Genomic DNA, 14,022 nt, shown 5'->3' on the forward strand with positions numbered 1-14,022 from the left:
CCAGAGCGGTTACCATTTTACATTCTCACCAGCAATGAATGAGTGATCCAGGTTCTTTGTCTCCTTGCCAGTATCCCTTGTATGCCAGCACTGAGAAACCTTATTCGCGTGAATAGATAGATTGGAATAAAAGGACTTTTTATTTAAAAAAAAAATAAAAGTTTTACACGATTTTTCTGAGACTTGTCTGGGGATCATTAATGTGTCTTTATCACTTAAAGACACTTTGTTTAACCCAAATATACAGGAAACATTGAGAAAAATAAGAACACACCAACCTGCTTGACTGTCCTCCTTAGAAGCTCACGTAAACAGTGATCTCCTTTAACTGGGCATTGGTCCTGTCCAGTGATGGCTATAGGTAGGCACCATGCCCATGCCTTCAGTATTCTGATAGCTGCTGGCTCTAGGGTTAATTGTAGGGATGAGATTATGCCATTTTTTTGATAACCCCATGGGACATCCCAACTCTCAGTCCTGGATGCTCAGAGAATGTCATATCTCCTTGTAAGATGACAGGATTACCATTTTTCATTTTAGCCATTCTGATAGATGTGTACTGATGTCTCATTGTTAGTTTAATTTATATTTCTCTAACAGCTAATGTTGAATAACTTTTCATGTGATTATTACCTGTTTTATGTGTGTAAATCCTCTTTGGAGAATGTTCACGTTTTGTCCATTTTTAACTTGGATTGTTTATTTTTACTGTTGCATTTGATAGCTCTTGATAATGTCTAGATACAACTCATTTGTTGGATATTGGATACTAATATTTTATCTAAACCTTTAAATTGCTTTTTCATTCTATTAACAGGATCTCTTACAGAGTAAGATTTTTAATTTTGAAGAGATCCAATTCAGTGACTTTTTCTTTTATAAATCTTTTCTATTCTTTGTTTTAGTGTCAACTCTAAGACCTCTTTACCTATTCTTAGTTCATCCCAAAGATTTTTTTCATGTATTTTTTCCTAAATTTACTAAATTTTTACATGTTACACTTGAGTATGTGATCCATTTTGAATTAATTTTTATGTAGGATGTGAGATTTAGATTAAGGTTCATTTCCTTTGCTTATGGATGTCCAATTTCTTGAGTACTATTTATTGAAAAGGCTACCCTTCCTCCTTTCAATTGCTTCATAGACTGTCAAAAATCATTTGAGCATATTTGTGTAGGTATGTTTTGGAGTCCTCTGTTCTGTTCCACTGACCTATGGGTCTATCCTTCCACCAGTAACATCCTGTCATTATTACTGTAGCTAAATAATAATCCTTAACATCAGGAAGAATAATTTCTCCCACTTTAGTAATTTCTCTCAAAACTCATTTTGCTATCTATTATTTTTAACAATGGCTAATGAGGAAATATCAGCTATAATATAATAATACATCTTAAACTCTAAAAATAAAATAAGCATGATAGCTGCCAAGAATGGATAGACCAAAATAATGGAACAGAATTACAGTTCAGAATAGACAGTGAAGATGAGAAAAAAGTGATATGTATATAAATTTAACAAATTATAACCAGGCACACTGGCTCATGTCTATAATCACAGCACTTTGGGAAGCCAAGGCTGGAGGATCACTTGAGGCCAGGAGTTCAAGACTGGACTGGGCAACATTGTGAGACCCTCATCTCTACAAAAATATTTTAAAAATTATCTGAGCATGGTGGTATGTGCCTGTAGTTCAAGGCAGTAAGCTATGATCATGCCACTGCACTCCAGTGTGGGTGACAGAGAAAAACCCTGTCTCAAAAAAGGAAAAAAAAAAGAAAAAAGAAAAACAGTAAAGAAAGTATCATAAAGAAGAGAGATACTTATTTCAAGATTATTATCATCTTTGTGATTATTTTTATTTTCATGCTGAATTTCTTTTCTTTTCATATTACCATTAAAATGACCAAAGAAACAAAAATTAGGAGAAATGTACATAAGCACAATGACACATATAAAACAGAAATTTTGAGAGATTTCATGTAGATGGAACCAAATAAATGGAAATACCTTTGAGTGTCCCTAGGAAAGACCTTCATAGGAATTAAGCATCCTAAACATCCACCACCTAATTTCTGATCTCTGAGCATCCAGGACTGAAAGTTGGGATGTCCCATGGGGTTATCACAAAATGGGACAACCTCATCCCTACAATTAACCCAGGAGCCAGCAGCTATCAGAATACTGAAGGCATGGGCATGGTGACTACCTACCGCCATCACTGGACAGGACCAATGGGCAGTTAAAGGAGGTCACTGTTTAAGTGAACTTCTAAGGAGGACAGTCAAGCAGGTTGGGGTATTCTTATTTTTCTCAACGTTTCATGTGTATTTGGGTTAAACAAGGTGTCTTTAAGTGATAAAGACACATTAATGATCTTTAGACAAGTCTTACAAAAAATTGTGTAAAACTTCTATTTTAAAAAAATAAAAAGTCCTTTTATTCCAGTCTATTCATGTGAAGATTTCTCAGCGCTGACATGTGTCTATTTTAAGAAAATTAAAATAGAGTCGAGGGTTGAGATTTTTGCAAACTTATATTCTATATGCCTAACACTTGGTTCTTATAGATTTTCAATAAATGTCTGGTGAATCAGTTGACTAAATTTATTCATGGATACATGTTTCAATTCTAAAATGTTAAAAAGTACTCCACTGAGTCATTAAGAGGTGGATGTTAATACAATTTACCTTTTTATGTTTAATAATTTATTTCCATGGTTTTGGTCAGTTTTGTACATATAATAATTCTTTTCTTTTTTTTTTTTTTTTTTTGAGACGGAGTCTTGCTCTGTCGCCCAGGCTGGAGTGCTGTGGCCGGATCTCAGCTCACTGCAAGCTCCGCCTCCCGGGTTCCCGCCATTCTCCTGCCTCAGGCTCCCGAGTAGCTGGGACTACAGGCGCCCGCCACCTCGCCCGGCTAGTTTTTTGTATTTTTTAGTAGAGACGGGGTTTCACCGTGTTAGCCAGGATGGTCTCGATCTCCTGACCTCGTGATCCGCCCGTCTCGGCCTCCCAAAGTGCTGGGATTACAGGCTTGAGCCACCGCGCCCGGCCTGTACATATAATAATTCTAAAGATAATTCAATGCAGAAGAAATGTTTTAACATAGAGGCTTATGATCACAGAAATTTTTAAAAATGAAAGTGATCAGTAAAGTATTTTCAGAAATAAAGATGAATTACATTGCACCTAAAATTTTGAATGAAAAAATGCCAGTGAAAATGTGCATTCACAGCCATAAAATTTAAAAAAAAAAAAAAAACTTGCACACAGTGAAGGGAACAATAGGGGGCAAGGTGGGGATGGTTAATGGGTGCAAAAAAAAATAAAAAGAATGAATAAGACCTACTTATTAATAGCACAATTATAATCAGTAGTAACTTAATTTTGTATTTTACAGTAACTTCAATAATGTAACTGGATTGTTTTAAATGCAAAGGATAAATGCCTGGGAGGATGGACACCCCATTCTTCATGGCATGATTATTATACATTGCATGCCTGTATCAGAATATTTCATGTACCCCATAAATATATACACTTACTACATACCCACAAAAATTTTCAATTTTTCTTTGAAAAAGAAGAGAACAATAGAAGCTGGGGCCTCCTGGAGGGTGGAGGGTGAGAAGAAAGTGAGGATTGAAAAATTACCTATTGAGGGCTGGGCGCGGTGGCTCCTGCCGGTAATCCCAGCACTTTGGGAGGCCGAGGCCAGCGGATCATGAAGTGAGAAGATCAAGACCATCCTGCTTAACATGGTGAAAACCCGTATCTACTGAAGATACAAAAAATTAGCCGGGCATGGTGGTTAGTGCCTGTAGTCCCAGCTACTAGGGAGGCTGAGGCAGGAGAATGGCGTGAACCAGGGAGGTGACCTTGCAGTGAGGCCGAGATCATGCCACTGCACTTACCAGAGCGAGACTCCGTCAAAAAAAAAAAAAAAAAGAAAGAAAGAAAAAGAGAAATCACCTATTGAGTACTAGGCTAATTACCTTGGTAACAAAATAATCTGTACACCAAACCCCTGTGACATGCAATTTACCCATATAACACACCCACACATGTGCTCCCTGAACCTAAAATATAAGCTGGAAGAAAAAAAAAAGGAAAATGTGCATTCACAGAGAAAAGAAAATATGACAGTATCGAATCCATAGAGTATTTATATTTTATTCTATATACTTATAAAAATAATATCATAGTTTATTGCAAACACTCATATTTACTATGTGAAAAATCACATTTTTGCAACTGTAGGCATACGTTGGTGATATTGCAGGTTCAGTTCCAGACCACCAAAATAAAGCAAATATTGCAATAAAGCGAGTCACACAGATTTTTTTTGTTTCCCGGTGCATATAAGTTATGTTTACACTCAACTCTATGCACATAAAGAAGAAAATCTGGAGGAAATGGCTAAATTCCTGGAAACATACAATCTCCCAGGATTGAACCAGGAAGGGGCAGAAACGCTTCCTAGACAAATATCAAGCTCTGAAGTTGAATTAGTATTAAAAAACTTACCAACCAACATAAAAGCCCTAGACCAGATGGATTCACAGCTGAATTCTACCAGATGTACAAAGAATAACTGGTACCAATCCTGCTGAAACTATGCCAAAAAATCAAGGAGGAAGGGCTCCTTCCTAACTCATTCTATGAAGCCAGCATCAGCCTGATACAAATATTCTGGCAGAGACACAGTGGAAAAGATAATTTCAGGCCAATATTCCCTATGAACATATTTGCAAAAATTCTCAACAAAACATTAGCAAACTGTATCCAGCAGCACATAAGTAAGTTAATATACTACTATCAAGTCGTGTTCTCATCACCTCACAGTAGATGAAGGTGAGACCTTGTATCTCTTGCTTATTCTTCCCTCAACCCTTTACACACTGATTGCTTAAGAGAAGGTAGCAGAAATAATTTACTTGCACAGTGTCTGAATGTAGTAACAGTTCAATGAATATTAATGAGTAAAAGAAGATATTGGAGAAGGAACATGATCAGAACAAAAATGATGACAGGAGGTGGCTCCTGAAGCATGTTGTGGCTGTGGCAGGTGATAAGCCTCGAGCATTTACATAAGGTTTTATGGCAAGTCTTAATGATGCCCCATCCTTGTTGTTGATCTTCCCTTCTGATTCCTCCAAGTGTTATGATTTCTTCACAGAAGAGTAGATGACTTGGGAGTCCTGGGAGAGACATACAGGAATAAGGAAAGAAGTGATCAAGAAAATAAATAGGGTGGAGGAAGGAAAGATGAAGAACTTCCAAGAAGTCTAGCTCACCTTGTTCTCCAGAAGTGTCCTGATGTTTGCTGTTAAGAAAAAAGTAATAGTTCTGAGCTCTTGCATTCTTACTTAGGCCTCACTCCCAAACTTTATGCCCCAGGGCATATAACTATTATGCTTAGTGTGTGGAATTCCATTTTCTCCTGTTCTGTAAAATCCTTTCTTAAAGTTGTTAATGCTGAAGTCCTTCTAAGACTCTATCCATCTTCCAAGCCCTCCACCAGCACTTACTAACAAAGTGCTTCTCTTCTCTAAGGCAACTTCCCATAGGTCATTGTCTTTATACTTTTTTCCTCTTGCCTTCTCTATTACAGCACTCTGTCAGGGCTGTTTCCTGTTCCTGAGATAACCAACCATGTGTGGTTCACCTCAGTACATAGAAGGAAATTGGAGTCGAATCATAGATAACAGAAAACAGATTCTGAATCATACAGTATTTTGAGTCTGGTTGCAGGAGCTGCTTAGTGATGTCTGCTTCTTTTCCCCTTTTTCCAGGTATGCACAGTGGGATGACATCCCCTTCCTTTCCCTGAAGATTTACAGCCAGAAACTTGGAAAATGACTGCACTTTTTGATTCTGCTAGGCTGGTCAGACAGAGAAAAAGAATGCTAGAGTAATCAACTCCCTATAGGAAGTTGAAGTGGCACAAATCTAAGCAAGGCAGGCAGAGGACCCAGCTTCAGAGGCTCAGAGGAGAGTAGCTAAATGACTACTGACCAGGAAATCAGCCAAGCTGTCAAGAGCCACTGGCTCCATCAGAGGCAACCAGGAGCACAGAACAAAGGATAGCTTTTAGGGTTGTTGGTATAAGGGTTATAGTTTTAAGGGCACTGGAGCAGAAGCTTAAAGGACACTCCTCTGCACTGCTGCAGAACTCAGCAGTTCCTGCAAAACTACATGTCGAAGTGAAAATTCTCTAGGTCATGTTGATTTATTCAGTTATTCCTCCCATCCCATATGAAGACTGCAGATCCTTCAAAGGAGACACTTTAATGACCCTGTTCACCTGAGAGAATTCCTCTTGGACTTTAGACATGCTCACTCTTGCCTGACTTCCTTCTTTTGCCTTGAATCTTAGATTCTCCCTGACTATCTAATGCCATTCAAATGAAGACTTATTATACCATCTCCCTATTTTTTTTTTAATTTTCTTATCATTATTTTATTTTTAAATAGTTACCATTTTTTCGTTAAGTTTAAAATTACCAACTGTCTCCACAAATATATGTTTTACATTTGCAAATATTGCATGCTTAAAATCAGATAAAAACATGCAGTCTTTCTTTAAAAAAGCATATCTAAAGCCTAAAGTTAAAACAATGTTAAATATTAGCATGATTTGAGTTGGAATAAACTGATTTTAAATTGACATTTTAGATTATCTTCTTATGAAAGTCCCTTGTATTTTAAACACACAACACAGGCTTATTTTTTAAAGATCTTACAATGATGATAAAGATTTTTCTTCAGATCATAGTTACCATAAAAAGGGTACCTGTTTGAGCAGATTCCTTAGAATCCACTCAAAATTGGTGAAAACTGAAAAAAACACACACACACAATTCAGTACCTGCTTATGTGGTTTACTGTTAATTCAGAATTCTTCACAGATATTTTAAAAGGATCTAGTTCATTGCCAATAGGAATTATTATTTTTTTTAAGTTTGGTTTCTTCGTAAGAGCCTACCTCCAGGTGTCTCTTGCTCCCTCCTGGATCAACAGATTTCCTATCAAGGGCAAGTGATGTATTAAAGCCTCTATTGCTGGCCGGGTGCAGTGGCTCACACCTGTAATCCTAGCATTTTGGGAGGCTGAGGCAGGTGGATAACTTGAGGTCAAGAGTTTGAGACCAGCCTGGCCAACATGGTAAAACCCTGTCTCTACTAAAAAATACAAAAATTAGCTGGGCATGGTGGCACATGCCTGTCATCCCAGTTACTAAAGAGTCTGAGACAGGAAAATCAAGCGATTTTCCTGTCTCAGCTCACAGGAGGAGACTGCAGTGAGCTGACATTGCACCACTGCTCTCCAGCCTGGGCAACAGAGCAAGACTCCTTCTAAAAAATAGATAAATAAATAAATAAATAATAAATAAAGCCTCTATTGCATACAATGCATGACTTTCCTGTGAATATGCATCTGACAAGAACCACTTTGTAGTTTCTCACCTGAGCTTTCTGGCTGCTGGATGCTCCAGACCTGAGAATAAACCACATCCACATCTACAGAGCCCACTGCAGGGAGAAGACAAGAGTTCACAGATGTTAGTGGCCAAGGGTTCACTTCACACACATCTTCCCCGTCCCTGGCTTAATGATTATATCCTTCCTCCCAACCCCAACATGATTCTGAGAGAGTCATTTATTTATTGAGAATGGCTGGGCCTCAGGGGTTGAGGTGCTTAGACCACCTAATGGTCTCTACTCCTGTCTCCTCTTTCTTTTCTGCCTCAGCCTCAGAGCCCCTCCCAGTGGAGACACTCACCATTGACATACACTGGCTGCAGCTCCTCCATTTTTGGGATTGGGCTTGAATAGGTGAACTCCTGAGGATTCAGCCTGCAATCACCTCTGTGAGAAAGTGAATTAACTGCATGATAGTCCCCAGGGCAGTGAGTGAGAACAGAAGGGAGACTGGCTGAGGAGAGAGCAGGTAAAAGCCCTGCAGTCATGGCTCTCTGCTTGGGTGATTTGATGGCCCTTTGTATAGACTGTCTACTTGGATATGGCCAAAATGTTCTGTTCCTTATCTTTGGCTTTTTCAAAAGTTATAAATAAGACAATGATATTGCTCCAGAATCTTTTTTTTTCTTATAAACTGTCATAAAACTTTGCCTGCCTTTTTCTCATTACTTTATCTCTCTCACTCCTTCTTGTACTCTGGACATATACTATATACCTATAGCACAGTATGTCCCTTGAGGAAATACACATTTTGTGTGTATGTTCATTCCTCTAAATAGCTAACAAAAACTTACTTATACATTAAAGATATTCAATAATCTTGAATATATGAATTTATGTATTAATTTAAATGTATGTAATCCTATACAAGATAACACCTAGGATCATGTGGACCACCTTAAGACAGTGCCTTGGTGGCAGAAATGTAATGCAGTAGAGACAAGAGTAAGTATTATAGAAAGATATCATGTTAATTACATAGCCTCAATCTCAACATACAAGCAGAGTACAGTAGGTATTTAAAACTGAATGAAGGAGACCTCTAGAATTAAAATTTTTACTAGGAAGAGTTCTCACCTAGGTTCATTAGTGGCAGAACTTTCTCCTGAAATGCAAATAAAACAAAATTCATTTCAGAGAAGGAAGCTTTATCTCTTAAAATTTTGACATGATTTAACTACATATAATCGGCTGGTAAGACATAGGATATAGAAGAGTAATCCAACTGTATTTCATCTAAATGGCTGCTTATATATTCCAACACAACTAGTTGTCAGTAAAATAATTCATTCTTTTTTCCCCACTGATTTAAAATGCCACTTGAAATGGCAAACCTTGCATGCACTGGTAACTGTTTCTTGATTTTCTATTCTGTTCTATTGTCTCTTTGGCTATTCATGTACAAGTACAATGTTGTTTTAACTATCATAATGTATAACATATTTTAACCGTTGATGACTGATTTTATTTTATTGCTCTTCTGTATTAGATTTTATGCAGCCATTCTTAATATTTAAACGTTTGATATTTGCAACACCTAGTCTGTAGGAGTGACCTTGGGGCTAGGCTGGATATTGACATTTGTAAGGCAAACTAGGCCATCTCTTGTACCTTTTGCTTTGTGGAGAGATGTAAAACAAGAAACACAGCATATTAGCATAGATGTATCAGCTGTGTCTTTAGAGAGAATCCTCATAGTGATCCAGGAGATATTTTCTAGTCCTCCAGTTAATACCTCAGAAACAATGCCACATAGATGTGTATAGGGGCCACCCTGCCTCAAAAGCTTCATGCTTGGTAGAAATCAGTATCACTTGTAACACCCATGAGTGTATGTGTGTAGCTTCCAGAGATCACCACTACAAGAGACATGCTAAATTTCAAGAGTTACATTGCACTTGGGGATACCCCAGCTGTGCTTCCCATCAGGCTTATATAATCCTAGTCAAAGTCCTCCCAGTTTAGATGCAGTTTGCCAATCATGGAAAAGACTGCTAGTAGCTCAGTCAATATTTCAGCTTTGTTAGGCTTTACAGAAAATAGAGCTAGAAAATTAACTTTGATTTAGTTTGCCAAGGAGAAGGTAAAACTTCTTTATAATTAGCTTGTTTAGTCTTCAAGGAAAGGCATGACCTCAGAATTGTCTACCAAGCCAAACCGTCGTTAAAGCATAAGTCGGGAGAGTCGGTCATATTCAAACATGTATTAAATAAATGTATATGTTTCCAACAACTCCTTCTTGAAGAAATTATTTTAAAATGGACTTCAAAAATAGTTCTACTATCTAAGCACTTTTGAATAATAACAAAATCTGGTGATACATTGGCTCACAAAGAAAACCTCCAAAATATTCCAAAAATCAACATGGTACACATAATATTCCTTGATCATAATGGAACTGGTAATTCATAACAAAACTTGAAAAAAATTGACATATGTCTATAATTTATCAATTTAAAGGAAGCAAGTCTTAAGTAACTAAATACATATACAAATATATAAGAAAAAAAGAAGACTATCTAATTTGTTCAAAAGAATAAAACTAACAAAAATAGAAGGCAATAACTAACAAAGATAAAAGCAGAATTCCAGAATTAGAAAGAAATATTGGTAGATAAAATAATAAATTCTAAGAGTTTTACAATACAGGAGATAGAGGCACTATCTTTCTAGATGATTACATTTCAAAGGGACGGCTTCCAAGTCTTAGAGATAGACATTTCTGGGTTGTAAAACTGGCAAGAGGCTAAGAGAAGATTTACATCTCAATGAGGCAGAGAAAGAATTTATAATTGCAAGTTCTCTAAAGCAAATGCTCTAAGAAAAGGGAGATGAGGAGCCTATAGTCAATTTGAGGACAATATTAAGGCCAGCTTGGTGTGGGGAGGAGAGCCCTGTGTAGACACATGCCTGAGGAATCTTAAGGAGCAAACTTTCTCTTGACAAGCAGATAAAGGAACATTTATTTCAGGGGAGATATGGTCATCTGCTGGAGGCAGGAGCTGCATTTTTACAGGTGGGTGCAATGGTGTGCGAATGTTTCTTGTGGATGGACTTGAACCCTGTGGAAGAGAGGCATAGCTTGAAGCCATTTCAAAATCTGGCCAAGAGGACTTCCTGAAGAGGTATGGGGTTCCAAAATAAAGATGGAGGGGAAGGGGAAGAAGGCTTTAGATTCTTAGAAACTGAAGAGAGATGTTAAGTGCTCAGCTGGAGAAAAATGAATCACCTGCATCACAAGATGCAGGCAGGTAATGTTAATAGTTGGGGGGCTCTGGAGAATTCAGAGACACACCCCCCAAATAGGAGCTGATTTTCTCAACCCAGCAAACCTGGAAAGTCAGCTTTTTTGGAGCCAGGAAATCAGTGCCAACCATGGGGGCTTCAAAAACAGAAGCAACTCAAGGAAAGAAAGAAACATCTGGCCAGAACCCTTTCTGTATTGCAGAAGGCTGGCCTGAAGAGGGTCTGAGATGAGTGGGTGGGAGGTGAATGCTTTAACTTTGAGATTCAGAAAGCTGATTAATGAACAAGCACTCTATGGAGAAACTATGTTTTTGCTGTTGTTTGCCTAAAATTATGTAGGAGTGATATGGTGTGGCTGTGTCCCCACCCAAATCTCATCTGGAATTCCCACATGTTGTGGGAGGGGCCCAGTGGGAGGTAATTGAATCATGGGAGCAAGTCTTTCCCGTGCTGTTCACGTAATAGTAAATAAGACTCACAAGATCTGATGGTTTTAAAAAGAGAAATTTCCCTGCACAAGCTTATCTCTTTGCCTGCCACCATCCACATAAGATGTGATGTGACTTGCTCCTCCTTGTTTTCTGCCATGACTGTGAGGTTTCCACAGTCAGGTGGAACTATAAGTCCAATTAAACCTCTTTCTTTTGTAAATTGCCCAGTCTCAGGTGTGTCTTTATTAGCAACATGGAAACCGACTAATACAAGGAGTAAGTGGATGGAGTATGGGCCTGCCTGTGATTTCTACCAGAGTCGGGGAAAATATAATCCTCCAAGAGTACGAATGGGCAGTGGAAAAGGAAGATAAAAAATTAAGTTTTATGGTTGCACTCTAAGAGCACCCTTGTTCGGTGGATCAGTTATCATACCAAAAATTAATCAATATCTCAGGAATAAACTTAGCAAGAAATGATGAAAGCCTATATAAGTAAAACTCTAAAATACTATGACTCAAAATTTACCAAAAGTAGACACACCCTTTGATAGAAAAATTTCTCATTATAAAGCTGTCAATTCTTCCTTAATTAATCTCAAAATTTAAGAGAATCCTAACAAAAATACTTTATTGAGAGACACTGATTATATTGCTTGTGGGGAAAAACAAATAAGCAATAATATCCAGAAAAATTCTGTAAGAATAACGTAGTCATGATGGGAACAACCTTAATGGAAGAAAAAAATGTATTGTTATAAAGCAAAGGCATACAAGTCACATACACAAACACACGTATGCACATACTGATATACACACAAATAGAATAGGGCTTCAAAGTTAGATCTGAATACTATCAGATACTTAGTATAGCTGAACTGCTTTTATCCATAACACTTCTGTCACTGTGTGTGTGGGGTTTTTCTTCCCCATACCAGTCAATTTTCCAACTCTTAGGACACTAATTACAATTAAACTCAGTTCTGACACTACTCAGAGTTAGTGCAGACCCCACAGGTAAAGGGGCGTGTCCCGCAAAACTGCCCCCCACTCCAGATGCCAACAATATGTCATGGGCCTCATATCCTTCTGATCAAATGGCTATAAATTGGAGATTCCCAGGACTCCTTCCTCAGTTTCAATAATTTGCTATATAGAGCTCGAAGAAACACTTCAGTTACTCTTACTGGTTTATTACAAAGGATATTATAAAAGATACAAATATACAACCAAATGAAAAACATTAGGTGGACAATGTCTGGAAGTGTACTGGAGTGTCTGTTCCCAAGGGAATGGGGTGCTCTATCCTCTCAGTACACTGATGTATTCACCAACTGGCAAGTTCCCCAAATCCCATTGTTTAGGATTTTTATAGTTGTCCAATTACACAGGTATGATTGATTAAATCATTGGCAATTGGTGGTTAGATGAATCTTCAGTCACTCTCCTGTCCTCAGAGGTCCAGGGGTGGGGTTCGAAGTTCCAACCCTCTAATCACAAGGTTGGTGTTTCTGAAAACCAGCTCTCATATTGAAGCTATCCAGGAGCCCCTCTGTTGAGGATCATCTCATTAGCATACCAAAGACACTCAACACTTAAGGAATTCTTAGAGTTTTAGGAGCTCAGCAGTCAGGAACTAGGGACAAAGACCAAATATATTAAATAATTTCTTCTTATGTCACAATACCAGAGGATATTATAAAGGCATCACTTTACTTAAAAAAGATAATTAAACAAATTGCACAGAAATAATGAAATAGCTATCTGAAAAAAAAGATTAGATTCTAGTTCAGTACTTATTTAAAAAGATTTCTGGATGTGTCACAGATATTTGAACCAGAGCAACTCCATCTTGAATAGGAGTTGGGTAAAATGAGGCTGAAACCTACTGGGCCCTGTTCCCAGACAGGTAGGTATTCTAAGTCACAAGATGAAATAGTAGGTTGGCACAAGATACAGGTCATAAAGACCTTGTTGATCAAACTGGTTGCAGTAAAGAAGCCAGCAGAAGCCCCAAAAAACCAAGATAGAAATAAGAGTGACCTCTAGTTGCCCTCACTGCTATACTCCCACCAGTGGCATGATGGTTTACAAATGCCATGGCAATATCAGGAAGTTATCCAATATGGTCTAAAAAGGGGAGGCATGACTAATCCACCCCTTGTTTAGCGTATCATCAAGAAATAACCATAAAAATGGGCAATCAGCAACCCTTGGGGCTATTCTGCCTATGGAATAGTCATTCTTTTATTCCTTTACTTTCTTAATAAACTTGCTTTCATTGTACTGTATGGACTCGCCCTGAATTCTTTCTTACTTGAGATTCAAGAACCCTCTCTTGGGGTCTGGATCCAGACCCCTTTCCAGTAACAGACGGATCACAAATTTAAGCATAAATATAAAATGACATAATTCTAGAAGAAAATATGGGCCTGGCACAGTAGCTCACACCTGTAATCCCAGTACTTAGAGAGACCAAGACTGGTAGATCACTTGAGCTCAAGAGTTCAAGACCAGCCTGGGCAACATGGAGAAATCCCATCTCTACAAAAAATACAAAAATTAGCCAGTCACGGTGGTGCATGCCTGTGGTCCTAGCTACTCAGGAGGCTGAGGTGGGAGTATCACTTGAGTCCAGCAAGTTGAGGTTTCAGTGATCCGAGACTGCACCATTGCACTCTAGCCTGGGTGACAGAGCGAGACCCTGTCTCAAAAAAAAAAAAAAAAGGAAAAAAAGAAAAAAAGAAAAGAAAAAAAACAAACAGAGAACATTTTTATCATCTAAGAATGGGGAAGACCTTCCAAAATAGGTTACCAAACCCAGAACCCATAAAAGAAGATATTGATAAATTAGAACAC

At 38.0% G+C, this 14,022-nt stretch overlaps 1 protein-coding gene across 2 annotated transcripts in view; it reads right to left on the reverse strand.

Moving 5' to 3' along the window:
- Nucleotides 1–4,159: 4,159 nt before the first annotated feature.
- LOC112629221 (Fc receptor-like protein 2) overlaps nucleotides 4,160–14,022 on the reverse strand; it is a 30,873-nt gene continuing 21,010 nt past the window's right edge. Inside the window, exons 8-12 of one of the 2 annotated variants that reach the window (XM_025392713.1) lie at nucleotides 8,565–8,592; nucleotides 7,789–7,874; nucleotides 7,473–7,538; nucleotides 5,301–5,329; nucleotides 4,160–5,204 (exon numbers count right to left, since the gene is read on the reverse strand). In XM_025392713.1, coding sequence (XP_025248498.1) covers nucleotides 5,166–5,204; nucleotides 5,301–5,329; nucleotides 7,473–7,538; nucleotides 7,789–7,874; nucleotides 8,565–8,592 — 248 coding nt within the window. In that variant the 3' untranslated portion in view covers nucleotides 4,160–5,165. The remainder of the gene's footprint in view (nucleotides 5,205–5,300; nucleotides 5,330–7,472; nucleotides 7,539–7,788; nucleotides 7,875–8,564; nucleotides 8,593–14,022) is intronic. The other variant, XM_025392721.1, reaches the window with a different exon arrangement.

Source organism: Theropithecus gelada, chromosome 1 (genome assembly GCF_003255815.1).
Source record: "Theropithecus gelada isolate Dixy chromosome 1, Tgel_1.0, whole genome shotgun sequence".
In the NCBI taxonomy this organism is placed as follows: Eukaryota; Metazoa; Chordata; class Mammalia; order Primates; family Cercopithecidae; genus Theropithecus; species Theropithecus gelada.